The sequence below is a fragment of the Xiphias gladius genome, chromosome 3 (assembly GCF_016859285.1).
Source record: "Xiphias gladius isolate SHS-SW01 ecotype Sanya breed wild chromosome 3, ASM1685928v1, whole genome shotgun sequence".
Taxonomy (NCBI): domain Eukaryota; kingdom Metazoa; phylum Chordata; class Actinopteri; order Istiophoriformes; family Xiphiidae; genus Xiphias; species Xiphias gladius.
Genome location: NC_053402.1, coordinates 16,474,494 through 16,502,084, shown reverse-complemented (window position 1 = coordinate 16,502,084; position 27,591 = coordinate 16,474,494). Strand labels below are relative to the sequence as shown.

The following is a 27,591-nucleotide window of genomic DNA, read 5'->3' as shown; positions in this document are numbered from 1 at the left end:
GCTACAAGGCAAAACACGAGAGCTTCCAAGGTGGGTGAATTCTTTTTATAGGCACTGAAAATGATTTAATCAATACATACACAAGGACAGCAAACAACAGTCGACTATTACTATGAAGAGGTAGTGGGGTTTTTTTGTTCATCGCTTAACATATGGTGGAAATGCATGTATTGAGTGACAGCGAACATAGTTCAAGTAATGCCTCTCTCAAGCAGGCAACCTGCAGGTAGAGGGTTGCCCTAGGAACATGTGCTGGTTTATGTCAGTCTGCATCGGTTTAGATGTACAGAGGGAGGCGAGTGAGGTGAGGAAACTCAGGAGGAGCTCTACGTTATCTGAGAGTGAGCGAGAGAGGATCACACAAGGACACAAGGAGACACCAACCACCAGAGCCAGTCCCTTTATTGTACACAACACCTCTTTATTTACTCTCCATTCTAAATTAGTTCATTTTGTTTATTCAAATCAATTAATTGCTACAGAGGCACTTGACAAGGGGTTCCAAAACAAAAAGAAAATAGATTTTTGCAGGATGGATTCCAACCCCTTCCACCAGATCCAGACAGGAGGGAAAGAGGAAGGAGGCAGGGTACAACCTAATGTATTACAGGGCATTTACAGTCTGGGTTTCTCAAGGGCAGGCTGAAGTGACAGGCACAAGGGAATTGGCCAATAAGAACTTTTATCACATGAACTACTTTGTGTACCAGGGGTCTGTGGAGGATCTAAAACATTCGGGGCTGTTTTCTAAGAACATTTTACTTTCTGGCACTGTCACTGAAAGCCAGACCTATAGAGAAATACAGGGGAAGAAAAAGCACATTCTGTCTCAAGAGTCTGAGGTCTGGGACATTTTTTAATGGTTTATAGTTTCTTTGTTTTGTCAGGTTGGCTAATTAAAATTCTATCCTCTGTGGTGACAACGGAGAACAGTCTAGACAGCTTCTCAAGACAGGATGTGCCTTCATACACCAGAACCTTCACCACCCATTCACCACCTCCACTGATCAAACCAAAAATCGGAAAACATTCAAGTAACCCAAGGTCACTCCCTGGCTGACCGTTTTTCCCCTAAACACCCCCAAAAATGTTCAAGAAAAATTAGTTTTAATTGGTCAAAGAGCAATCAAAAGATATTCATTATCAAATAATCACAGCTGTGTATGCTCAGCCCCAAGTGCCCTCCCAACATAAAACATATCTAGACAGTTAATCCCTGTAGCAGAACCCCAATTACCAGTCCAGTAGAAGCTGGGGGGCTGAGTAGCATATTGTTACACAGAGCTGATACAATTGTACTCAAAAACATCAAAAGAAATAACAAATGCCCAGGTTATAAATTATCCATCAGGAGATGACCATTCTTTTTCCCTACAAAGCTAATGAAATGACAGTGTTAGTGCTTCTTTTAATTTCACCAACAATTGCATTTTACCACGTTGGGCTTCGATAACAATAGCATGTTTTTGTCATCACCCCTACGATTTAATGAAATACAAGTGCTAATTCCCCTGTATAGGCCAGCTATTTACAATGATATTTTTAATGCGTGGAAGCAGAACTGATAGCAATAATAAATGTCCTCGACAACTGAGCCCAGAAAAAGATGTGCTAACTCCTCAATGCCTAATACCATCTTTATACTCTAACTCACAGATCAGTCCTCACTGACACACCCCACCGCTTCACTGAGTTTTATCCTCTCTGAGAGGAAACTGTACTGTGCGCTCCGTTCTATATGAATCAGCTAATCCAGGAATGAACAAAGTCTACCCGAAGGCTGAAGGCCTCATTGGGGTTCAATTGAGACTAAAGGGATTAAAATTCAAGGCTTCACCAACTCGGAATTAGTGGAGAGAAAGCTTCCCCCCAAAGCGCAGACAGCCCCTCAGTCTGTCTCTCTCCCTCTCCTGGGTTTTTGTGCATAGTGTTCTGCTGACGGACTACAACATCCCCATTTTGAGTGGCTTGTTGTAAGGCTAGATGGTTAGAAGTGCTTGGATGATAACGGTCAATCTGGCTGACATCTATTCATCGTGGAAGGATATTTTTACAGAGGGGGAGCTGAAGCTACTCTCTCAGTCCTCATGCAGCCCTGCCCTGTCTTTTTTATGCGTTGTTTTTGCAGAGATTAGGATTTCCTTTTTAAAGCTACATTTATGACGGTCATTAAAAAGGACAAAGTCACTCAAATAAAATAACACAAGGAAAAATATTGTAATTAACACCACCAAAATAACAACAGTGATAATAAACTATTGTTTTTCAGTATGAAATCAGTTAGGAATTGAAAACCCAGTAAAACATTAACAACAGGTTTAAGTGTGTATATTACACAGTGATCTAGACTTGGGCGTCTAGGCCAATCTATAAAGGTAGAGGGAGGGGAGAGGAAAGCCAGCCTGTAACAGTTATTAAGCTATTTAAAGGGGCTTCTACCAGGAACCTTGTCAGAGAAAAAAAAAAAAAAAACAGTCATTACAATAAAAAGAAAAAAAAAAAAAAAAGCTCTTGGATTGAATTTGATACATCGTCTCCTACTGATAGAAGCTAATGCATCCCGCTGATCAGCTGTGGTTAAGGGCTTCCTTTCTTTCATGTGCACTGATAAAGACGGTATTAGCAGCTTATTAACATTGCTTGAATAGACATTATTACGGCTGGACGATGCACATCATGCACCGCTATCAGTCAGCCCCTCCCCTCGAGCCCCCGTCCTGTAGTGTGCAAATACACACACTCACACACAAACACACACACATAGGTGGGCTTGGCCACAGGTCTAGTCTAGCAGGGAGGGCTCAGCAGGGCGGATAATGGTGGGCCGGTGAGAAGGAGCGCCGGGGGGTCTTCGGCTGCAATGAGGAGAGAAGATACAGAACATGGCGTGAGACGTTCTCACTAAGAGACGGGGGAGAAACTAAAACAACCCGGTAGAGAGAAAACAGGGAAGGTGAGGACAGAGAGATAACGAAGAGTGAGAGAAGAATGAATGCAAAGAAATGATAATAAGTATAGAGATGGGATAACTGGTGAATGTGAGAAATGACAAACGATGCCTGTGACTCTTGAAAGAGAGAGGATGATGAGAGGTTAGTGACAAAATGTTACAAATACAGTGCTATAAAATTACAGAACAAACACACAAGACACTGGTGATCACCTCATAAAAGGAAGCCATACCTGGGTACACCGGGTGGGACACGGGCTGGCCGGGAGGGGATCTGTGGGGGTGCACTGAAGGGATCCTGGTTACTGTTGTAGGCGTTGATGGGTTGGCCTGGGCGAGAGGGGATTGGTGGTGCACCAAACGCAGGAGAAGGGTTGAGCGGAGCTGCGAAGGCAGGAGAAGGGTTCATGGGTGGTCCTGGTGTTGGGCCCCGAGCAGTAGGTGGACGGCTGGGGGGCGGGGCTGCTGCAGGAGGCAGCCTACGCTGAGGGGTTGGGCTGAGAGGAGAATATGAGAAAATGAAACTGACATTGTGATAATCACGTAAAGGTCTAATTAGTTATCCTGTAGAGGTGGAAGTGACAGTTTTATTTGAGTCAACTCTTGGAAAAAGTTTAGTTGTTTGAGGCTAAGATACATTAATAGATACACTGACAAATTCAGGAAGGCAGGCATGATACTACAAGGTGAAAGATTTGCCTTTTTGTAGTTTTTCATTCCATATGTAAAATGTGCTCCCTGTGTACAATTGGGTGTGGCATTAGATTCAGTATTTTCCAACTGTTAGACCTGAAGCTCAACTAAATGCTAGTTACCCCTCTCACCTGGCTTCTTGGATCCAGGTGTCATTTACGGGTGGGGGTACTGGGGTGGAGATAGTATTGGCGCTGATGTCGCCAATAATGTGCAGCGCCTCCTTGAGTGCATTATACATGCGCAACATTTCGTCTCTACGCTGGGCCTGGTCAGCTGACTCCTCCATGAGGCTGGCCTGATCCCCAGATGAGTAGAGGTAGGCCAGCAGCTCTGAGTGGATGAAATCCTTTGCCTAAACGGAAGTTTAGATTATTAAAACACAGACGGTGGCAACTTACATCGATTAACCCTGAGAACTGTTAGACTTGGAGCAGCAGTAGCCAAAAAAGAAATGATCACAAGGTTGGTAAATTGGAAAATGTAGTTCAAAGAAGTGAAAGGCTGGGAATAGGAAAAGAAGTGACTAATTAACCACAATAGATAAAATAATTCAGAGATTGGAGATACTTGATCCTAAAACAAAATATTACAAAATCTTGGTAAAGTAACAGCTAATATCTGTGTGAGCCACAGCTGGGGCGGCTTGGGTGGCTTTGGCTCAGGGGGTGAAGTTGGTTTTCCACTGATCGCAGGGTTGGCAGTTCGATCCCCGGCTCCTCTTGTCCGTGTGCCAAAGTTACCTTGGGCAAGACACTGAACCCCAAAGTGCCTCCAATGTAGCATCGGTGTATGAATGTGTATGTGAACCGGGCAGTACTGTAAAGCGCTTTGAGTGGTCAGTAAGACTAGAAAAGCATTATGTAAGTGCAGCCCATTTACCAAATGAGTAAATGTAAATGTGAACGTAGTGTAGTGTGTGTATGTGTGTGTAGCTGCTTGATGCTGGAAGGCATCAAGTGAGCTCACTAGAATAGTAAAATATAATAAATGGACAGTGGCCAACTCATTGTGAGCATGCATCATAAAATCTGTTCATTAATGTCTTCAAGTTTATGACCTTGTGTTAACATGAAATACACGGCCAACACTGCTACTAAAATGAACATGAAAACACTACATAAATTTTTCACAGCTCTATGGTGCAATGACATTTACGTGTAATTAAATAACAGTTCATTTGATCTAAAGCTGGGCTCAGACTACAGGAGTTTTGGGCCGATTAAACAACGATTCACCTCTCCCGACAATTGGGGGAGAAATCTGGTCGAGGACCTTGGCCGGTACCGATGTTCAGCCCAGATTATCTGGTAATGTGAGGGTTTGAAATCCAGTTTTAAACCACCCGAGAATGCTTGTAGATTCATCTGGGCCACCCAAATTATTGTCAAACATGTTTGACATTTAGTTAAAACCTGGATGAATACGACTATGATTATGTCGGTCCCAGAGCAGCTGACGGTGGTGCCAAGCAACGGTAAACATTCTAGCCCTTGAGACTAACACTAGCTAGCATAGTACGGTTGACTGATATTAAAAACTGACAGTTAAAATCTCATCTCCAGTTATCACCGAAGAATAGACAATCCATGTTGATTATTTCTCCCCAACCGTTTTCTCATCCAGACTTGCAAACTAACGTTCAGGTGCATCACAGTCTCTCATTTTGTTTACATCTGCTTCCCCATGATATCACGTGAGGTAGTGCATTGCCCCCTCTGGTACGTCTATCTTAATAATATCCTATAGTGTGTGATGCGCCTTAATTTTCAATCTTGTAGTGTGTGCATCTTTGAGATAAGAGAGAAGATCATCTGTAAAGTTTCAATCAGTTACAATATTAAAACTCCTGTATTCTGAGCCTGGCTTTAGCTCAGTTCACTGGTTTATCGGGTACCTTGATTACTTTATAAGTAATATAGTATTGTAGGGTGCTATATTTGCTGGATAATGGCAACATAACGGTCAGCATGCATGCATAGCTAATGGCATATTACATCCATCCATCTATCCATCCATCCAGGTTTGCATAGTTTGCACAAAAATGTACTTGATCTGGTAAGAAAGTATGGACACCATGCAGAATTACAAAATTAACAATTCACTGTTAAGATACAGATCCAGATACTGCCAGCATTCAGCATAGCACACAGGCTTAAGTGTGAGAGGATACACAGGTATTAGACTGCTTTCATTTTAAGTGTGCTTCAGAACCTGCACACACTGTTGAGTCTAAGGACTGATGGACTCACACTGTTGATCATGAGATGCATGATGGTCTTGGGCACGAGGTCTCTGATGGATTTGTTGATGATGCCGATGTATGAATCCACCAGGTTGCGAATGGTTTCCACCTGTCGCTCCAACTGAGGGTCCATAGAGACTGTGTCTGCAGGAGCAGCCTCTTCATTATCCGTCTGATGAGAACAACACACGGGCAACAAAAGATGACGCATAAATATAATCATACGGTACATCTTTTTAGTTGCTCTCCGTAGTAGCAATTATGCGTGAACAGAGAAATACGGAGGTTCATGTGTTAATGACCAGTGTAATATTAACTAATTCATGGCTTTTAAAGAAACCCAATGTAGCACCCACATACCTGGTCCTTCTCCGGATAAACTCCTGCCCTAAGGAAGGATGCTTTCCAGCTGTCCACATCCTCTTGAGAATCACAGGCCAGTTCTATCTGGCGAAGATCTTTGTACACGTTCCTGCACAGATAAACAATAGAGAAACACAAGTGCTTGTGAGTGTGTAGGCTAACCCAGTACACAAGGATGTGCATGCACACAAAAACACAAAGATTAGGTTGATGTTCATTCAGACTGGTCGAGAAAAATATCCTCAGTTAACAACATAACACTGACCTTTGTTCAGTGTTGAAGATTGCGAAGATGTGCTTTGTGGACATAAAGCCTTTCTCCACATCTCTGATTTTCAGGTTATCCAAAGGCAGCATATACTTCTTTTCTTTTTCCTAACATGAGACACACAGAAGAAATGTGTATTTACAGCAGACACACAATAAAATGCACCCTGAAATCTGTATCATTTAACAGAGAGAAGTTATATCTTTACAAAGCGAGCATCTGTTTAAATTTTGTTAATGGAGAAAAAATGAGGGCAGCAGTTCCGATACTTCTCAATCGATGAGCAGATACAATGGAATGTATTTCCTCTGTGGATGACCACCAAGCTGGTGAGATGGAGAAATGTATGATGACGGAGAGGAGGAGGAGGACGAGGAGGAGGAGGAGGAGAGAAAGAAAAGGAGGAGCATGAGGGTTCTGGGGGGATGGGGTGCCAGCTTTCACTGCTGAGCAGAGACATCTGGAAGCATTTACGTCTGCACTAACACAGAGAACGGCGCAGGCCCAACAGTTACATCACTCACAGTTCCACACAATCCCTCACCCCCACTACACACACACACACACACACACACACACACACACACACACACACACACACACACACACACACACACACACACACACACACACACACACACACACACACAGACACACAAAGGCCCAAATACTTAACTGCACGTGCAAAGACAAACAAACAACCATGAGCCTGAACGAATTGAACAAACACGTATCATTGGATTTGGGTGTGTGCATAACCATAAACTCGTACAGACATGACCAACTGCTGACCAACACTAAAAGATACAAGAGGACCCATGTGGACAAGCGCCTACACACATGCACACTTGTACACACATACACACACGCAATCACACCCCCCCTCCGGCCCCCGTAACCCAGTACGATTTCCTGCAAATTCCAAAGTCAGATCCCGGCTGGAACATTTCAGCCCGCCTGCCACGTCAGTTTGCTTCCACCATCCTCCCTCTCTCGTTCTTTCTTTCTCTTTGCTTTTTCGCAAAAGGCGACAGACATAAAAATGTAGCATTTGCAGTTGGTGTTTGGGCACACTGAGGCCACTAGACCGGAGTTCATCTTTAACAATGGTTTGTAGTGGTATCTTTTAGTGGTCTTTTTATTTCGCGGAAGAATGGATATGACTTTGGCCTTGGGAAGAAGATCAACTGGTGAGTAAAGAAATTATCATGCTCTTGATGCATTTCATGCACTTATGATCACTGAAGGCAACTTTGGTAATTCAGTCTTGAATTTGGCCTAAAATGAAATGATCGGTAAAACTAGAACTTTTGATTTCAGGTCACTAAAACTTTATGCATCAGTGCATGTCCCTTGTACTAAATCTTACTCTCCAAGTCCTTGAATAGAACCTTTGGAAAGGTCTGACAATATAAACTGTAAAGCTGAGTTTGCTAAATGTGCACTTACTGTAGTTATTTAGTCAAGAAAGGAATACAGTCCAACCATGTCTAGATTTATTAACCTGAATCAGTTGAAAGTAATGTTAAAAAGGTTGTATTTTTCTTGTTAAGCTTTATTTAACAATATATGTTTAATAAGAGAAAAAGTACCGTGGTGTTTCAACAGTATTGTTCCTAATATATCAGCCCTTTCCATGTACGTGGCTTTTTTCATATATGTATAATTGTTTCACTGAGGTAATGTTTGCTCTATGTGCTCTCTGTACTACTGTCCTAGGGTAGCGACCTGCAGCTGCAATGACCTCGGGGTCCTTCCTCCTATCAGAGTCCTAACCCCCCCGCCTGCCCAGTGTTCAGACTACCTGTTCATCAGGCTACAGCTGAACAGTAGTCTGCACATTGGTTAGGCTGGGCTGGGACGCACACACCTCCAACCACTGTGGGTGATGACACCGAATCAGTCTTGACTACAGAATGCTGGATGATTGGGACAGTTACAGTACCTTCATCTTTAAATATTCCTGTGGTGCTGTGTCAACTCATCTTAGCTAGCTATATCCCTATGTCCCCAGTGAAATGCGGCACTGGAACAGAAATTTCTCTCACCTCCTCATCTTTGTACCAGGACAGGGACTCAGCAGTCAGGACAAACCAGTACTCCTTGGAGCCGCCCTTCATGATGCTGATGTTGATGGTTAGCCAGCCTTTCCTAATCACCTGCACAGCGAAGAGAAGATGTGGAACAAAGAGAAGGGTGGTAGGGAAAGAGGGGTACCAGGAGGATGGAGGAAAACAGCTTTATCAATCAGGCTTATGCACTGGTGACATGAGGGCCCCATTAGGAGTTGCACCACTAATAGTGGGATGTGACTAACACTAATAAAATTATACCTGCTTACCTGCTAGGTCACTCTGAATTTGGTTGTTTTTTGTCCTTTTTATTTTAATATTAAACATGTTTGCGTCTGAGTCTAATATTACTTAAATATGGACTATAACATAAAACCATGGATTAAACATGAAATCTAATGGGTAAACAGCATGGACTGACCATAGGACAGTAATATACTGTATGTAATGTGGCTAAATGTATACAAAAGCATCAGAATGTTTAGCTGAGAACACTGAAGGGGGATGTAGTCCTTATTCTTTTTCAATCAACAGAAAATAAATCTTTAAACCAACAAAACAGGACCAGATGGTGTCCAGACCATGCTAGCCCCAACACAGAGTCTAAGACCAAAGATCGGCGGTGGTATGTTAGTGTCAGCGAGTCAGTAAAAGCTAGCCTATGTAATGGCAGTTAAAGAAGTGCAGGGTTAATGGGTTAACTGGACGTGGATATAAGTGTCGGACGTAAATACCTGGATAAGTAAAAGGTGGGAAGAAGTGACTGTTAAAGACAGGGGTAAAGGAGGAGAAAAGAATTGCAATCAAAGACATTAAATGCAGAGGCTAGTAGTCTAATAGAGTTAGTAAGGTTCATGGTGGGACTGATATCTAAAGAACAACGTGAAAATTTGAAGTGGAGAGATGGAGAGGGAGGAAATACATCAGACTGAGAGGGTGAGTTGAGTGACTCATTCTAAGGAATATAAGCCATGCATTTTAGAGGAGTCCTCTTTGCTACTGTCTCTCTATTTTTTCAAACAGACTCCCGTGCATTTCAAGTACAATGTGAAAAGTGTGCTCTCGTGCTAAGAAGAGCTAAGTGGAAATGTAAATTTCAAAGCCTGCTTTAGACCTCTCTCCTGAACTCCCTCTCCATCCAGCAGAGGACTGGAGTGGGTTATGGAGAAAAAAGGCTCATTAGTTCAAAAGCGCCAACATAAACATGGGAGAGGAGGCAAGAGCATAGAAGCTAAACTGGTAGTTTGCCTTGGCGAGGATATAACTTAAACTTCTCAGAAACAAGGAGTCTTAAATCCCCTGTATTCAAGTCAGTTGGAAATGTTATAACCAAGTTGACATTAAGAAAAAGGAAATGACAAGATGTAAGAGTGTCACAGATCAGACGCCTTTGGTTTCACTTTTTTGCTAGTGGTAGACAACTGTGATACAATGTTCAATCCATTTCTGTACATGTAATTGATGCTATGGTTATTTAATGATGTTAGATTATATCTTGAGATTAACTCCAAGGATTCAAATCAAGGAAATTAAAATGATTAGAATGAAATTTGTCCTGATGATCAGTAAGTTATGAAAATAAATAATGCCATGAAGAACTTTGATTAAAACATTGAAATACATCTCAAAGCCATGACCAGTCACTGTATTAAATAATGAGCAATTTTGATCAGTTCTGAATACAGAAATAATTAGAGACAAGTGGGTTTTTAATAACAAAGAGAAATGGGATATGAATGTACTTTCAACAGGAAAGTATTTTAACATGCATTTAATCTTAAAAAAAACAAACAAAAAACTACAAATCAAAGAATCATAGTTGTGTCAAGTTGTGTGTTTTGTGTGTTGTTGATTGGATTGCCCCTCCACTTCCTCCCCATTTTGTCCCAAGTGATATGATATTATTAGGATGATTCTCACAAGGCAAACTTCTGAGTCACCATGCATGAGGCAGCAGCAGAGGTATAAAACCAGAGACAAGTCAGAACTGATGCCGTCCACAGGCGGTGGTGGAAGATTTGCCCGTTATCTCTCTCTGTGGTACACACACTAATGCTACAAAAGAATTTTTTGTGGGGATAAAATAATTCATATCTCGTTTAAAATATCTGGTGCGAAAAAAGTAAAATGTTAGTAGCAACCCAGATGTTTACAATTAAAGACAATCACTGTCGTATTAAAATGGAACCAAGAATTAAGAGTAAATGTGCCGGCTGATACTGTAAAGACAGTCCAAATTACTGGTAACTGTGTGCTGATGCTAGAATTGTAATTAATATCAGTTTGGTCGATCTGGAGACTCTACCTTCTCCTCGTGGACCTCTCCCAGTCCGCCAAGCTGCAGAGGGGTAAAACAACTTATTATGGTGAAAGGTATTGACTCCTGTATATGCAGGAGTCAACTGTTTATCCTGTTATCTCACAGCAGTCTGTCATTTCCACCCTAACCATATTGGCTGACCTGTGTGTGATGGCCTCAGTTCCTCTGCATGGCCTACCACTGCTGCCCCCTGACAGGGTGCGGTTTACATCTGTGGGGTACTTACCAGAATCTCACCCTGCAGTAATAGGAAGGGGAGGGGAAATTAAAGCAAAGGAGGGCGGTATAAAATCATAGCCAAAAGAAATGAGAAAGCAAGCAAGCAAAGATAAGGGACAGATGAGAAGTACGAGGAGGGGGAGAGGGAAAAGGGTGACAGGTGAAGGGTCGGAAGGAAAGAAAAGGTTGGAAAAAAAGGGAGGCAAAAGGGTAAGAATGACAGATTTGAGGGAGGAAAACGTGAGGAAAAAGGAAATCCATTAGACAACCAGAGAAAGAAGGATGAAGAGACGCAGGAGAGAGAAGGAGAGAGTGTGAGAGAGACAGAGAGAGAGAGAGAGAGAGAGAGAGAGACAGAGCAAGAGAGTTACATGCAATTAGAATTACTTCAAGTATATCACAATTTGGTTATGTCATATTTGTGGCTCAGTTGATAGGTGCAAGGTCCATGCACATTCTGAATTTCCATACAAAAAGATGCTTGTGAGTTAATGGAAAGGCAACAAAACAATCAACACAATTCTGTGATTAATTGTTGCTTTGCCGCAGAACAACGTGCCTGGGTCACATGCAAACAGCAATTAATAGTAGTCATGGAAAGAATACACTCGTTTCAGAAAGCAGGGAAGCAGGGTCTTCTTAAAGTTCACTATGGGAACTCTCCCCTCAATAAGACTGCAATCTCTAAAACTGATTAGCAGGGTTATAATCCTGTTTTAAGATCTTACAAATACACACAGAAATTCAACAAAAAGTTGTCTAAATGTCAGTCTGAATAAAACAGAAAAGGAGAAGTAACATCTTTACAACATTGTGGACAAAAGACTGGGTACAGTCAGTAGTTAAAATAATGTACAGGGGAGGTATTGTTAACAGGTAGATGGTCGAGATAGATTAAAGGCTATGGGCTAGATCATTGCTGGAGTCAGCTGTATTCACGTGGTTGATTCATAGGCTGGTAATGGGAGGCATCAATCAAGGGAGATTAAATCTGGGATTGGTGAAAAGGCCAAAACTGAGTGATAACACATACCTGGTTGGGTATGGCCCTCTTCTTGTTTGTAGCTGTGTTCCTCTGCTGGGCGCTGTCATTACACAAAGATTGAGAGAAAAGACATTAAATATTGATGACACCACACCGGGCACAACCTGTTTAAATTATTCACACTAAATATTTATGTGGCACTGCTGTTTCAATAATATTCTATTTATTTCCAAAATTATGGTTCATATTTTTATAGCCATTTGTATTTTATGCATATCAACTGTCTGGTTTTGGATAAGTGCAAATTCAAGGTTTTGAAGGTCATCATTGTTATTATTATACTACTACACGCATACATGAAGGTGAGAGTGGATTGTAGAGGAATTTGGACTATATGGAGGGTCAAACTGTCTCTCGCAAACATACTGTGCACACAACCCTACGTCCTTTCTGCCCACCTGTTGTTGCCGTACCCTGGGGGGCTACCATCATCCAGCCTTCTGTAGTCAAGACTGAAAGTGACGTCATGAGAACCGTTAAACAGCCCTGGCTTACCTCCGACACATTACAGCAATCCACTTGCCATGCAGAGGCTTGGCGTAAACCCTCACACACGCACACACTGAGGTTTGCTTTGTTACTTAGTCAATGGCACGACCCACACAGAAGACGGGAGCTCCACTCAACTACATGCTACTGTAACTGCTACACCAGGGACTACTGAATTCAACCACCGACTCAAAAACCACTTATACATATAGCACGAAAAACTAGCGAGTGCTTTGCAGTGTGCACGAGTTTCTGGTGAACAGCAGCAGATACAAGTTATAAGTGAGTGCAGTAAAGCATGAGCACTGCACTGTCCATTGGTACAGTAAACATTCTTTCTAGTGACAGTCAAACAGCCTGAAGCAGACAGGAAGGTTATCTGTCAAGCAATCAAGCATGCTTGATTGACTTTGTTTGGAGGGGAAGGGGTATTGTTGCATGCAAGGGGAGCAGGTGGGTAACTAATGCAACCTTGATCAGTATGGTATCCACCTCCCCTACAGGGAGACACATGCTCTGATGTGGCTGGATGAATAATTGGCATGCTATATCAAACTGATGCACCGCAGCTTACAACGTGTGGCTAATTATAAGCAAAACTTTGATTCAGTAGCAGTGAAGTGGTGGTGATTCTGTAAAGCTTGTGAAACAGCAGTTGGGCTCCACATGTATCGATGACTGCGAGTTAAGGGATTACAGGGCTTTTCCTTTGTTTATCTACGGAATCACAAGTGCACCTTGGACAACAGGCAACATATAGTTAATCAGGATCACAATGCCTGTGCTGAGACTGGGGTCACCGGCAACTAGCTGTAAATTGGGCTAGAAGAGGGGGGGGGTTGTGAGGAGTACATACTTAGCAAAGCCTATGAAGTCCTCATGGTTGGTGTTGATGTAGGACAGCTCAATGTCAATCAGCAGCAGAACCTTAATTAGAGGCAGAAAATCATGATTAGGATGGAGAGGTCTAAATTAACCACCACTTACAGAAAGTCTCCCTTCTGATATTTCACACTTGTGAACGGAACAAAAGCAACCTTGAAAGAAATTACATCTAAAGCTAATTTAAACATAGCTATACCAATATCCTCTATCAACCTGATATTATGTGCTGCAAATTGCAAATGTAGTAGAGCTGAGAATATGACTTTATGCAAAAGTTTCAGTTCATTCAACCTGGATCACTTCCTGCCTGGGAGGGCTGCTACCAAACCTAAAACTCTCATTAGTCTTGGTTTGTGTGGAGTTACTGTTGGTTCCAAGGCCTATCCACCCTGAAACGAATAAAGTTCATAAATCGTGACTTAACGCTTTTTGGAAGACAACAATGATGTTTTATTTTATATTCTATTTACATAGTGGGAGGAGGAAATACAACGGTTCAAACTGAGGTTGCAGACGTGTGATTACTTCCTCTTCATGTCATGTCTTGAAACCCTTGAGGGATCTCTAATTTTAAAGATTCACACTCCTGTGCTGGCATATATCATAGAATTTTGCCATGTTGATGTAAGGACAGTGATGCCGACACAACCAACTTAGACCTGAACCAAACTGAATAAATCAGAGGATAACTGTTTTTCTATCATGATACAGAATTGTGCTTAGCTGTGATATATTATAACCATGACTAAATAAGAGAATAGAATGAGTGGATAGCAATCTGAAAAAAAAACGAACATGTTTTGTTTAAATTCATCTGATCAAACTACCACTCAGAAAAAGACCTGCAGAACTGAGCCCTCGTAATGAGATTGGGTTCTAGAAAAAGTGCTTTCAAGGCCATCCAGTCTTTTCCAAAAAAAAAAAAAAAATTAAAACCCTTATGTAATTTTCTCAAGTTTACAAACTTCTATGAAGTTTCAAGGTCTATAGAAAATCTCGGGTGATACATACAATAGGGATTCAAAAGCAAATAAGTGCTTGTCAATAAATAAAATGAGTGATTCTAAGCTAGTGCAGTGAAATTAAACAAAAGATAATCTAATATGCTGAAACCAACTGACCAGCTATCATAGCACAAAATTACTGGTAAAGAATTGCAGGAGAACAACAGCTCTGTCCAGCAATGACTTTGCGTTTTTACTGTTCTCCATTTGACAAATGCAAATGCAAAACTTATCTGATTTTTGGAAGAATCACACCATGCGCATATTTTTTGTCCTAATGTTACAGATGGATGATCAGCAGATGCAGGAGCTGACAATCCCAGATGACACATTATTAAAGATAACAGTAGGTGTTCAGGTGTCAGTTGCCAACTTCCCCAAATGTTACATCTTGTCACATTCGCTTTCACCACCTAAATGATAACTTGGGAGGTGTGACTTTGTCCCACCACCATATCAGCATAATATTAAAGTGAACTGAAGACAGTAGCTGTATTTCTCCACATATGAAAAATATTAACGTCAAAGGCTGACCTGAGCTCACTCGGCATGCTCGAGAGCCGCTGGTCTATTTAATCAAGATCCTAGCAACTCACCTGGTCCTTGGTCTTCCCTTCTCTTTCTCTGACGTGGGTGGTGACAATCCTCTCGGTCTCCTCTCTCAGTCTGGGGTAAGAATTGAGCTGAAAAGCAACACAACACACAACTGCAACACTGAATGGAGACACAAACACACACACACACACACTTACATGTGAGCTTGAGCTTAGTAAGACTTACCAATAAGTATCAGAGAGAAACAGGTGTGAGAAGTGAGAATAAGTAAAGAACAAAGAAAAGGGAAAGAGATAGTCAAGTGACATTTCAGTGCCACAAATAACAACTACAAACCAACAAACACACAATCAGACTTTAAATACATAGTGATTGTTCTACAAGGTGATAAGGCATTTACTATCAGGCCAGGGATGACTTCATGAAAAAAGAATCAATGTGGTAGAGATGCAAGTTTTCCATTGTCTTAATCGTGCAATTTTTTTAGAACATCAAAAGACAAACTTATTCTATTTTAAACAAACAGAGGAATGTCCAAATTGGAAAACATGTCAATATATTTAAAACTGTCATCTCTAGCTGATGGTAGAGTTTTGGTAGTATTTCACATTAGTGAAGACTGGATGAGAAAGAAAAGTGAAAGAATGAGGTGAGGCAGAGGTAAACCAGAGAGACAAGAGAGGGAAGGATGGCTGGGTTGCCGAGTTTATGCCTAATTATTTCGTGTCATGCAGCACCTGTCTCTTTCCACAAGATGGCAGTGGAGCGCCGTTGCTATGGAAACACCTCATTCAAGCTGCCACTGCACCCACAGGGCCCATGGCCTATTAGTATTATCTCACCCCCTTCACATCACTCCCCTTCCATCCGGTTCAGCAGATAGTAGAATATCAGTCTGCCATGTGGGTCAGTGAGGGAGCGTAGCCAGGCTCTGCTCTGCCCAGACAGACCAGGCAGGGTCTTGGGCAGGGACAGAGGGAGGATGCAATGTCAGGGTGGGGGGAAAAAAAAAAACAAAAAAACAAAAAACAAAACAAAAAAAAAATGCTTTAATGAGCTGATGCTGAGGTCAAAGAACATGTGGGAGCCAGCTAGAGGAAATTTTAAGTTGTGCTTAAAATTTCAGACATGATTTGTAAGTTGATGCTCTATGGTATGGAGATTTTCCAGAAGTGGGAAGGGAGTAGGGGATGGGACAATACACATATTTGAAGCATTGAGAATGGATGGTGTAGTGGCAAGTGAGGTTGGGGCTGATTACACTGGGGTGACCATTGCACTGGGATGACAGAAATACATATTTAGAGAGAAAAGGAATCCCTTGTCTTTTCATGCTATCATCCAAGCCAGTTTGTCCCTAGTTACCTTAACAGCACACTTCATGACGAGTGCGGTGAGTTCGCACACCACAAGGTCCACACATTTGAGGCTGGGCTCTTTGAGTTTGAGGATCTGCTTTTTGACTATCGCCTCGAAAGCCAGGTCAGGGGTGAAGAGCCCCGTTCTGAAGGGTCATGGGGTCAGATTGCATTTGGTTGTGGTGGTAGAGAGAGAGGAACAGGCAGAGATTTTAAAAAAAGAAAAAAAACAGGACAGACATGAAGGAGAAAGAGAGGAAATAAAAAGAGAAAAAAGTGTCTCTTCAGTTAGTCATTTCTAGTTGTTGACAGACAAATCAAGCAGTGGAGAGGGACAAGCAACAGGTTTTCACATCCTCATCCCTGACTAGCCACTGGTGGGACTAGCCACTTCCTCTAAAGCTAGGTCAGTATGGTAGAGACTGAAGTCACCTCGAAGTCAAGGCCAAATTACGGTTTACACCCCCCCCCTCCCTCATGTTTTACTGGCTATGTGTTCTGGGCTGTGAGACCTGCAGCTTGTCCAGGAGAGACCAGAGATGCTCAGACAGGTTCAGTCCGCAAAACATCTCATATCCACGACGACACGTCACCCGTCACAACACTCCACAAAACGACAGCGCTGCCTGCACACAGGGCTGGGCTGGGCTGAGGGCAAACGGCACAGAATGTTTCTTTCTTTAAATGCAAGAACTAAACTGATCAGTAGAGATGTTGTAGGAAGCAGCCAGCTAACGTTCTGTGTCAGCGTACCCTCTGCCACACCCATGGTTGCCCCTGCCCTATGTCTCGGCTGGGTCGGGAGATGCTGGACACCTGCAGTACCTTGTTGGTGCACTGCCTGACTGTGTTGATGAGCTCCTGAATGACCAGATCGATACATTTGAGACAGGGCGTTTTCAGCTTAACGATCTGCTTTTTCACGATGGCCTCAAATGCCAGGTCTGGAGTGAACAGCCCCGTTCTGAGGATTCACAGAGAGACAGAGGCACAGCAGCAGACAGATGGGACAGTTAACATGTAGCCACACAAAAAAATAAAAAATAAATTAAAAAAAACAGATGAATAGACAGATGATTAGGTACATAAAAAGACAAACATGTGACTGAAGATATCTGAGGTTATGGACAGAGGGAAACAAAAGGAAGATTAACATACTGACAGCCACAACATAGGGATTAAAGGTAAAGCGCCAAATATGGCCAGGTGTAAATGTAATTAAGCACACAGCCACAAATGAGATAAGACAGACAGAAGAATATCAATGAGGATACATTACAACAAAAATGCAGCGGACAAAGATACATGTAACACAAATCCTCTTAGTAATTGACTGCTTCAGCAGACAGAAACAGAAAAGGAGTGGGTGGTGTTGCAGTGAGGAGATAAGGGGATTGGAAGAAGAGTCAGGGAAAGTAGAATAGAGAAATATTTGCATACAGAAGAAAACACTTTGCGAATACACCATACTGCATTGTTACTTTTAGTCTGTGATGGCAAGGCTTGATTATAAATACTTGAATTATAGTAGACTTAAGGCTATGATGAGGGGAGAAAAGCGAAGAATGCGAGTAAAGGACTATTTCATGTAAAAACAGAGTACAGGTGTCTATTGAGTTCTGTGGTTGTCTGGTTTGGAAGTCGAGTAGGATTTTTTTTTATCTCCGCTCCACTTGCCTGACACCATGGACGTTCTTGATTGCATGACTGATTTCTCGCCTTAGCTCCTTCTCATCAAACACAATCTGAGGGACAGGGGTAGAAGATGCAAATGATAATTTAACAGATCTAACAAAAGTTCAATCTCCTACAGCCAAAACACTAAATCAATGAAAACCAACATGTCACTACTCTTTATGGCACACTAACCTTGACCAATTCAAAGGGGAAGCGTTCATGGAAAATGCGGTTGATCTTGGCGCCACCTGAAAGCTCGTTTGTGTCCACCTGGTCCCCGGAGCCTTCAATGCACTTCTCAAAGTCCAGACCAAACTGCTGCACCATCCTGATAAGGTGAAGCACAAAAGACATGAGGCTGGTGTGTATAAGCTCCTTGAAGCTACAGCCACTCCTCAATGATGCCATTTCATCTGTACAGTGATGCTACAGCCTAACGTCAGAGGTAAAATCATTTTTGATGCACTCACTGCAACAGGGCCTTGGTCTTGCGTGTTGGGTCATCTGGACGGAAGTTCTTATACTCCTCAACCTCCTTCTCCAGGGAGAGGAGCTGACTCTGCAACTTACTGCGCAGACCAGGCAGGGTGTCTCTGATGTGGTTGGTCAATTGCTAGAGACAGACAGAGGAAGTACTATTATTTTAGAGAATTAATGACATGGTAGGGGGGGGAGTTTTATGTTACAATTGAAAATCAAACAAAAATAGATAGTTGATAGCACACCTGGTTCAGTGTCTTTTGTAGATGTGGCGTGCCCATGCGCTCTGCTATATGTCTGTAGGCAGGGTGGGAGAGGAAAAACTTCCTCTCTGCAGCCAGAGCAGCACGTATGTCCTTCTTCCCATCAATGTCTTTCTGACTGCGATTCACCACACCAATGTAGCCTGCACATAGAAAACACAAATAGTCACTCTAGAGTTGGAAGAAACGCCTGTATATGTGCCTTTGTGTGGGTGTGTGCATGATTCTCACCTCTGCGCAGTGGCAGCAGTTTATTTTCAAAGATGTCCTTTGCATCTGTCCCTTCATCCATCAGGTCCAGTTTTGTTATAACACCAATGGTACGCAGACCTGCACAATATTATAATCTGTAACTATATCAATTCAAACACCTCTCACAATCTTTTGTTTGCTACTACATGTATTACAGAATAATACAGACAGAAAGGACAACTAAAAAGATTCAGCAGTCACAGAAAGACTGACCAAATATTAGTAGAAGATTAAATGAGAGCTAATGGATATAATAAAATGCAATGTTTAACATTTGTTGGAATTTTTCAGTTTCATATGATAGCTTTAGTAAAAAGGGAGTGTTACATTGTGTTTGTGGGCCTGTTCTCTGACCCCTGAACTACTAGAAAGCTACACACTTACCCTGTGGGTCCACCTCCTTGGCGATCTTAAGAGCATCTGAGTTGGCCAGGTCAGTGTTGGCCGGGGTGACGGCCAGGATCAGGCAACTCTCCTTGGTGATGAACTGCATGAGCATGTCCCTGATTTGGTGCTCGATGTCTGGGGGCTGGTCTCCGACTGCAACCTTAGTCATTCCCGGAAGGTCGATCAGGGTCAGGTTCAGCACTAAACCACATGGAAGAAAATCATAAAAATGCGAAATGCAAATAAGATGTTTCTCCATTTCCTACACATATCTTAACAATATATCATTAGTCATTCAGGTAATGTGTTTCATAACATTTTTTCTAACAAAGCATTTTATTTTCATTTAGCCTTCTTAATTTGACAAATCATTAACTTGATGCAGCATTTGAATGGAAACTACTGTATGTGAGACAAATAAATATTTGATTAATCAAGAGCATTATCAATGAAACGGCAATCACTGTGTTGAGAAAACACACAGCCTATTCATAGTGTTTGTAATATGTTCCTTTACGTGGCAAGCTAAAGTTAAAACAGCCCTGTTTTTTTCATTCATGTGTCACCTTCATTTTCCTTCCTATTCAGGAAAACGTCAAAAGAAATCTACACTATCAGCCTCGATTTAACATTTTAAAGAGTGTTTGTGGTGGGAGGGGAAGTCTAATTTGAGTTTTACCTCCTAAAAAAATGAGGGTTAAATTTACTGAAAAAAATAAATTAAAAAAAAACATTAAAATGTCAAAATTTGACTGTGAATTCCCTGCGACATCTCCGAAAAGGAAATGAATAGGTGTTTGTGTAGGCAATTCAGTGAACAAATTAGGACATCACAGAAGTGACTTTTGACTTTTTCGTGTTGTACCAAAACCACACTAGTCCAGTTCAAAGTAATCAATTTTTTTCTGATATCTTTCAAGGTTCTCATTTTGTAAACAGCTCTGTAGCTTTTGCTTGGGCAATACAGATAAAACTGCGTTATAGTTATCATGTGATCATTGTGTCATGTGATACATCCATTTTTTTATAACTTGATACAACCAGAAATAATAAAGGAATACATACGGTATAAACAGTATGCAAAAATCTCTGATGGTTGACGAATTTATATTGTCTTGTGATAAATCTCTTCTTACAACATGAAAAATTACTTCGTATAAGCAAAAGAGCGCCAAGTGTATGTGCTTTTTTACAGTAAGACTTGTCCGTTACCGTGTGGGGAGTAGACTCTCAGGTTAATTGGGATGGGAGAGATGCCTTTGTTGGAGCCTGTTATCCTGTCTGTCTCTGCCTCAATTTCCGCCCGCACTTCATCAAAATCCACAAACTTCTTCCCTTTGCAGTGCAGGAATTCAGCATATTCTACACAAACAGGGACAAGGTAATACACAGGAAGCGAGGGTAGAGGGAGAGAAAAAGACCAAGAGGAAGAAATAGCAGGGAAGAGAGAGAAAAAGAGAATATTAAATTAAAAAGATGAAGGCAGCAAATAGTAGACAGGGTGACTAGCTTGAGGCACTGTGACGGAGAGGCCATATACAGGGCAGTAATGAAAGGAGACAGGGATGTGGCTGTACAAAGGACAGGCACACTCACCTGCTTTATTGTTGACCAGCTGCAAAATGAGAGGTCTGCGGGTAACAATGCCTGATCCACGTGGAAGAAAGTCCCTAAGTGAGAGAGAGAGACAGAGGAAGAGGAAGAAAAATAAACACCAGAATTGTTGGGAGTTAAGGGCATGAAAATTAAGGTCAGGGCACGTTGGGTAAAATATGGGCAGTACATGACAATAAGACAAAGCAACATAAAGAGAAAAGGGCAGAAAAAAAAAGAGAAAGAGGCAGGGAGAATGTTCAATTATTCATTAGACTCTATGTCCATTTCCTCGCAGCATGCCCTCTGGTGAATTGATGGGCACAAAGGAATTTCGCGCCTCCAGCTTTTCTCACAACAAATCAAATGTGACAAAGTCATTTTCTGTCATCCTTAGAACTTTAAAGATTGATTCATACACACTCACTCTGGCTGTTATGGGGGAAATCCACCCTAAAATAGAATTCACAGATGTTACATCTAGAATATTCTACACTTCGGTTCACTTTTAATTTATGAATTTGAACAACTCTCTCTTCATGCTGAAAAAGACTGTAATGATAATGTCATCTAAGGACAAATCCTAGATAGACAGACAATGAATAATGGCCACTCTGACAGCACCCATGCTGATTTTACTGGGATTTGAATACATTTTTTGATTCACAGCTGAACGCTGAAAGCACAATATAAATCCTGTTTTAGGGTGGATTTATGTTTGTAATGATTTTGTAATCATGGTGTGTTTTTCAATAGATTAACTTGTTCTGTGCTGAACAATTAAGCTGTTTGATTTAATGCCTATTTAAAGGAAGGCCCATGGTTTCAGCTGGCCACTGTTAGCTTTTTTGTGGACCCAGGTTGTGTCAATACAAGAGGTATCACCCATGATAACAGCTTAACCATAATAGACTCAGGCCTGACACGTGACACTGTTTTGCTATGTGCACATTCTCTACAAAAAACTTGATTCATGCTTCTTAATTGCACAAGGTGATGTAGTGCCCAAAGTATGAAATGGCAATAAACAAAGTATGAATGTACTACTGGTGGAATAACGCACACATCGTGTAAGCTAAGTGTCTCAATACACCAGCCTACAGGAAACAATGAGAATTTTCTCACAATTGGCTTTTTTATTGCTCTTAAAGTGACATAGTACCTGAGGAATTTTTCATCACATGCTCAAAGTTGCTTAGTCAGCCCTTAGATGAGGCTCCTCCACCCAGTGTTCTGTACTCCCCTCCCATTTAAGAAGGCCCCTCTGCCGATCTGCAAACATGCTACATCTGGTGGTAATCAACAGCCTCCGTCCTGGAACAATCTTAGCAGGGCTGAGTGTGTCATTAACCCACATTCTCCTTTTCCTCCACACTGCCAGACCTACAGGCCTGAGTGGACTATGGTGGTGCTGTCATAGTGCCTGTCTGCTGACTTCAGAGTGGAAGCAACATGTCAGCCACAGGACAGGAGAAAAGAGAGGAGCTGCCATACTACATACTGCCTGCTATTCCTAGGTATTGGACCCATGGTGAAACAGTGGGAACATTCTGGATGTTCCTTGCATCAGCAAAAATCCACAGGTCTGTGGTTCAGCGCTGGTGCTGTGTCATGCAGGCATTTGTCCACAGGGGCGACAGTATAGAAAGCCCTGGATGAGGAATGGGAGCATGGGAGGGAGGGAGATAAAAAACACAGCCACTCTAGTCTGAGGGAAAGGACAGAAAAATTAGACTGGATGTGGAGGACGGTGGTAAGATGCTGCTCAGAGCTCACAGCAAGGATGACCTCTTCAAGAAACTGCTAATGTAGTGATGCATCTCTCCAGTTACAGGTGACTCCCACTGGATTTTCAGCAGCCAAGCACCACCTCACTGGCTCAACAAGTGGCCACTGGTCAAAGATTAACAGCAATGAGTAAAGCACAAATAAAGGCTAGGTGAAAGCACGTACAAAGAAATTGTTTGTTGAAAAAAATGCTCTTCTGCAAAGTCATATCGCAAGGACACAATTGAACCACTCAGTCTTCATAGACCGAATTGGATAATCAGCAGTGGCATATTGAAAAGAAGCAAGAGGCCAGGCTTCCATTATTGATGCGCTGTAAATGATAGACGAGGCTGAACAGATTGTGTATCATTTCATGCATTATGGATGGCCAAGCAAAGACCATTAGTCTGTGAGCCTCCGTCCATCTAACACAAGAGAAAGCAAAAGCAAGAGAGAGTAGAGCAACGAGATAACAAGAGAGCCAACTCCCCTCCCCCTGCCTGCCTGCTCCGACAGCCTCTACCTACTACAAACAGGCAAAGCAACTCTGAGGAGCCATAGCCCACAGCTGATCCTCCTTTTCCTCAGGTCTGCAGAGTCTCGGCAGGGGAGTTCAAACATGGAACCAGTGTGTGAAAATCTGAGGTCATAGTACGCTCTCACCGGATGGTGTAGTACACAAAAATGAGTTTGTGGTTTAATGGGACATATCCCGTGGGTCTACGGTGTGGCAACAAACATATAATTACGGCTACCCACATTCCCGCACCACAGTCTGTCACTGTGGGTAAGAACAGGGATAACTAGGCAGCAAAGCCTCTTCAAGCACTTCCAAAATCCAACTGCTTAGTGGAAAATCCCTTTGCTCTCTGCCACTCAGCTGTTAGTACTTCTTCCTCACCGTGATGTCCACGGTGCTACACACACAAATCCAGACTTGTAGACATTTCTGTTCAAACTCCTTTATATATCCATGCCACCATCACAGAGTAAGTCTGCTGCTACAAAAGTGGCGTGGAATTAGAGCAAGACTGTCACATTTAATTATTTGTCAAGGACAAACCGTTCTTAATAATGATATAGTAGAGCTTTAAACTTAGGACGACTGTTCCAACACTTTAAAAACTCCTTGGTTCTTAGTACTCTACTTGCCACAGATCTGATAACAACCTCCACCCAGGCCAGCTTGCAGTGTTAGATATGACCCTCTGGGACAATGACAACACAGCAAGGCTAAAAATGGAGACACATGCCTGATAATAACTTCTAAACTGAGAGTTAATTATGAGCCAATAATGCATGCATTAAGCTGTTGACAAGCCAGTAAAATAACACTGAAGAGTTACGCTAAATGTAATTCAGCATAAATATGTAAGTTCATGTGTCAGCAAAACTTCGATGTGTCAGCAAAGGTCCCTTAGTAGATTGCCTTGATGCAAACCCAAACAAGACAACACCACATATACACCCACAACCCCTAAACATTCACAAATACATGATGCTGTTGAGCCAGAGTGATTTGATTAGCTTCTGGCCAGCAAAGTATGCAGACCAGCCAGCCAATGTGTGCTGGTCTCCAGTAAAAAAAACTCAGAGAACAGGGGGCCCAGATCACATCAGCAAGATGGGTCAAGCAAAACAGCAAGCAATTTCGATTCCACCAGACCCGCCTTGGATGAAAATCAGAACTATGACAACTGAGAGATAGTAACTACACAGACAATATGATCTATCCCAACTTTCTCCTTTCATTCCATTGCAGTCAGGAAATGTGAAGCAGAAACTCGTGGTGATGAGAGTGCGATGAGCAATGGCAGACATGCAGCTTATAATTGCAGACAATTTGCCACTTAAAGGAGAGTGAAGCAGTAAGTTAAGTCCCTTGGCACCCATCAGAACATGACATCAGCATGGAGTTCATGCGGGACACAAAAAAGGAAGAGCATTTACGCTCTGTGAATCATACAGTCTATGGTCTGAAATGTGTCTCTTCCCAGCACCAAGTGACTCTCCTTCTATTGTCATGGGTGGGGTAGAAAGGGAAAGAGGGATTGCTTTCATGCCTGGGGACACAGAGATAAAGCCTTTCTTTCACACACAACTACTACTCACCAAGGAAAAAAACCTCAGCCACCGGGAAAGCCACAGAACAACCATTACTGACGGAAACAGTAGCTCAGCACTCATGGTTGAAGTCTGTCGTCACCACAGAGAATTTGCAAATCAATTATCCTACAACACTAAACACTGTTTTTGTGTAGCAAATGGCACTGTAAAGGGTTTAGGTATTGGCCACTCTTAAGCTCAAACATACCTTTAGATCAGCAATGAGTCACCCCTACATGAACGCGCCTGTTACTATAGTGATGTGCAGCAGCTCCTAAGCCCTTCCACGTTGACGTATGACTCGACCTTGTACCTACGAGTTTGACTTCCACTGTTCCGCCTTGACTACCTTCAAGTTCACCTGCAAGGCAGCAACAGGCATACAGAGAAGCTGCTGTACTTTGCATTGTGTGGAAAAAAACAATGGTAAACAGTTAAGTGTACCACTCACATACTTCATTAAAGCATGAGCATGTCCATGTGATGCCGCAGCATATCAGTAAAGTGCTCGTGTAACATTTCAGCAAATGGATGGGTGTCCTGTCAACAGGCAGAAAGTGGAGGGCCAGCACAAAAAAGTTAAACTGAGGTAACCATGAAATTTTTTCATGTTAATTACATCTGATATGTGTCAAGTGCTCTCAAAGTGCAAAGTCCCACTCATCTGAAATTAATGTGCACTGAGTGGCAGTCTAATCTATGTGTGTGTTCTTGCCTGAGAGCAGTTACGACATGCTCTCGCCAGTGTGTTTATAACGAGAGGCTTGTCTGCATGCCATCTTAATAGCCAATGTACTTCCTCTTCTCTGCCTGCTGGCCTGTGTGTCATTGTTTGATCCCTCTGTGGGTTGGGTTACACACACACTGAGTGTCTCCCTATGGGGTGAAAACCTGTTAAACAAGCTTCTTTAGAATGAGCTTGTTTTGTTTTTTTATCTGCAGGGCGATCTCACTAAATGCTGATGTGGGAGAGGACAACAGGACCAGCCCGTTGAGGATGACAGGACCAGCCTGTTGGGGAGCACTGTAGCTTAACTTTCACACAACAGAGAATGGAGATACATCCAATCTATTTCCTCAATTTCTGAAAAAACAGTGAAATAAGAGCAAAAGAGGAAGGTTGTAAAGGAAGTTGTGTCTGCTAAAGATGAGAGCTTGTGCCGATTGTCGAATTTTTGCAAGAGACCGTGTGCTTTGAGATCAAAAGCAATGCCTTATGTAAAATGCACTGGAGATAAATCCACATCCCTATGGAAAGGAGGTAACTCGCTACCTCCACTGCTTCACTCTACTGGCGTTCCCAATAACATATTTGTACTCCCACATCTAAAAGAATAAGCATAATTATCAAAAAACAAACTCTCATGAGACACAATAAAACACCAATCAGCTGCTGCAAGCTGTAAACCAACAATTACTGGTGAATGCAAATCCTGTAGGACTTTCTGGGTGTGGCCTGGAATTATTAAATCAAGCCATAGGAAAAAGTTTCCATTCAGAACTATGGCCAAATAGTTGGATGGCAAAAGCAGACAATCTGCACTGTGGTTTACTGAAAATAAAGTGCCACAATGTGCACTTTACTGAAATAACCTTAATTGATGTCATTTTTCTAAAGGTCTTAGTTTGTTATTATTTAGTTAGTTAATTAGTGTCATCAAACTTAGTTTCTTATATCTACTACTACTGTTTTCTAATATTTTACTTTTTGACCCATCATCCCTTGAAGATTGTCTTGTTAAAACTAAGAAATCCTACGCTTAAGTCCTGGGTACACAAATCTTCATAAAAATACATTTTCCACTTATATTAAGCTCTTAGGCTGGCACATTGGTTTGCCACGTAAAGGGCGTATCTACGTCAAGTTGTTGAACCTGCGGTCACTCACTATAAAGGCAACTTTACGACAAGTGCGTAACTTAATATTGACTTTACGTACTAACGTTATTTTACCTTTATGAAAATGGCATTTCCACACCTATCGTGCCCGCTGGACAATTAAAAACACTATGTGAGAATGCTTCACCAGATTAACTATAAAAACTGAAATAATTGCAAAGCTTAATTTCATTAGCGTAACCATACTCACTTACCTGCCAACAAAATTTTCCAAGACTGAGCTTTTCCCAGCGCTCTGTCCACCGACCACAGCGATCTGAGGAAGGTCTAAATTGCAACTCTGGCCAATTGAGCTGAAAGCGTCTTGAAGCTTGTTGATCAGGGGAATCAGGTCTTCCATGCCCCGGTTCCCCATGGCTTCGTTAGCTCAGAGAGCCCCCTCAACACAACGCAGACCAGAGGCTAACGTTAGCCGCGCTAACTAGCTAGGTAACGTTAGCTTAGCAGCAAGGTGCTCTCGGGTTACTCTGTTGAGTTCCGCCGCTTCAAACAGCTCGTGCTTTTACTCCCTCTTGAACACTTGAGTGGTTACCGGTAATGCAATTCACAGTAATATCATTTCGTGTTCCTTTAAGTGAATTAACTAAATACTCAGTCAGTCGAAACGGACGGAAAACTCGCAAAACAAAACTTCCTCTACACAGACACCATCCGGTCAGGGGAGACGACATCCGATCGAAACCGGTGAGTATAGACCC

General features: G+C 42.1%; 1 protein-coding gene across 4 annotated transcripts; it reads right to left on the bottom strand.

Moving 5' to 3' along the window:
- On the bottom strand, positions 1–27,583 carry dnm2a (dynamin 2a). Of its 4 annotated transcripts, XM_040118687.1 has the most exons (21): positions 27,088–27,583; positions 21,122–21,195; positions 20,738–20,887; positions 19,523–19,726; positions 19,118–19,216; positions 18,869–19,029; positions 18,614–18,756; positions 18,336–18,471; positions 18,144–18,211; positions 17,292–17,430; positions 15,150–15,236; positions 13,521–13,591; positions 12,164–12,215; positions 11,138–11,149; positions 8,568–8,678; positions 6,517–6,626; positions 6,249–6,360; positions 5,896–6,060; positions 3,775–3,998; positions 3,184–3,447; positions 1–2,855 (listed from the first exon to the last, which is right to left on the bottom strand). In XM_040118687.1, exons 1-21 carry the CDS (start codon positions 27,246–27,248, stop codon positions 2,783–2,785), a joined length of 2,616 nt encoding a protein of 871 aa, XP_039974621.1. In that variant the 5' UTR covers positions 27,249–27,583; the 3' UTR covers positions 1–2,782. The 4 variants fall into 4 exon arrangements, with proteins under 4 accessions (XP_039974621.1, XP_039974630.1, XP_039974638.1 ...); XM_040118696.1 differs by lacking the exon at positions 11,138–11,149; XM_040118704.1 differs by lacking the exons at positions 1–2,855; positions 3,184–3,447; positions 11,138–11,149 and having other exon boundaries at positions 3,771–3,998.
- Positions 27,584–27,591: the final 8 nt, after the last annotated feature.

Coding starts and splice junctions, on each gene's coding strand:
- dnm2a (XM_040118687.1), bottom strand. CDS start 27,248: ATGGGGAACCGGGGCATGGAAGACCTGATTCCCCTGATCAACAAGCTT. Junction 17,431..18,143: donor AAGAACGTCCATGGTGTCAG/GCAAGTGGAGCG, acceptor GTGAATCCTCAG/AACGGGGCTGTTCACTCCAG. Junction 13,592..15,149: donor AAGGGAAGACCAAGGACCAG/GTGAGTTGCTAG, acceptor CCTCTAATTAAG/GTTCTGCTGCTGATTGACAT.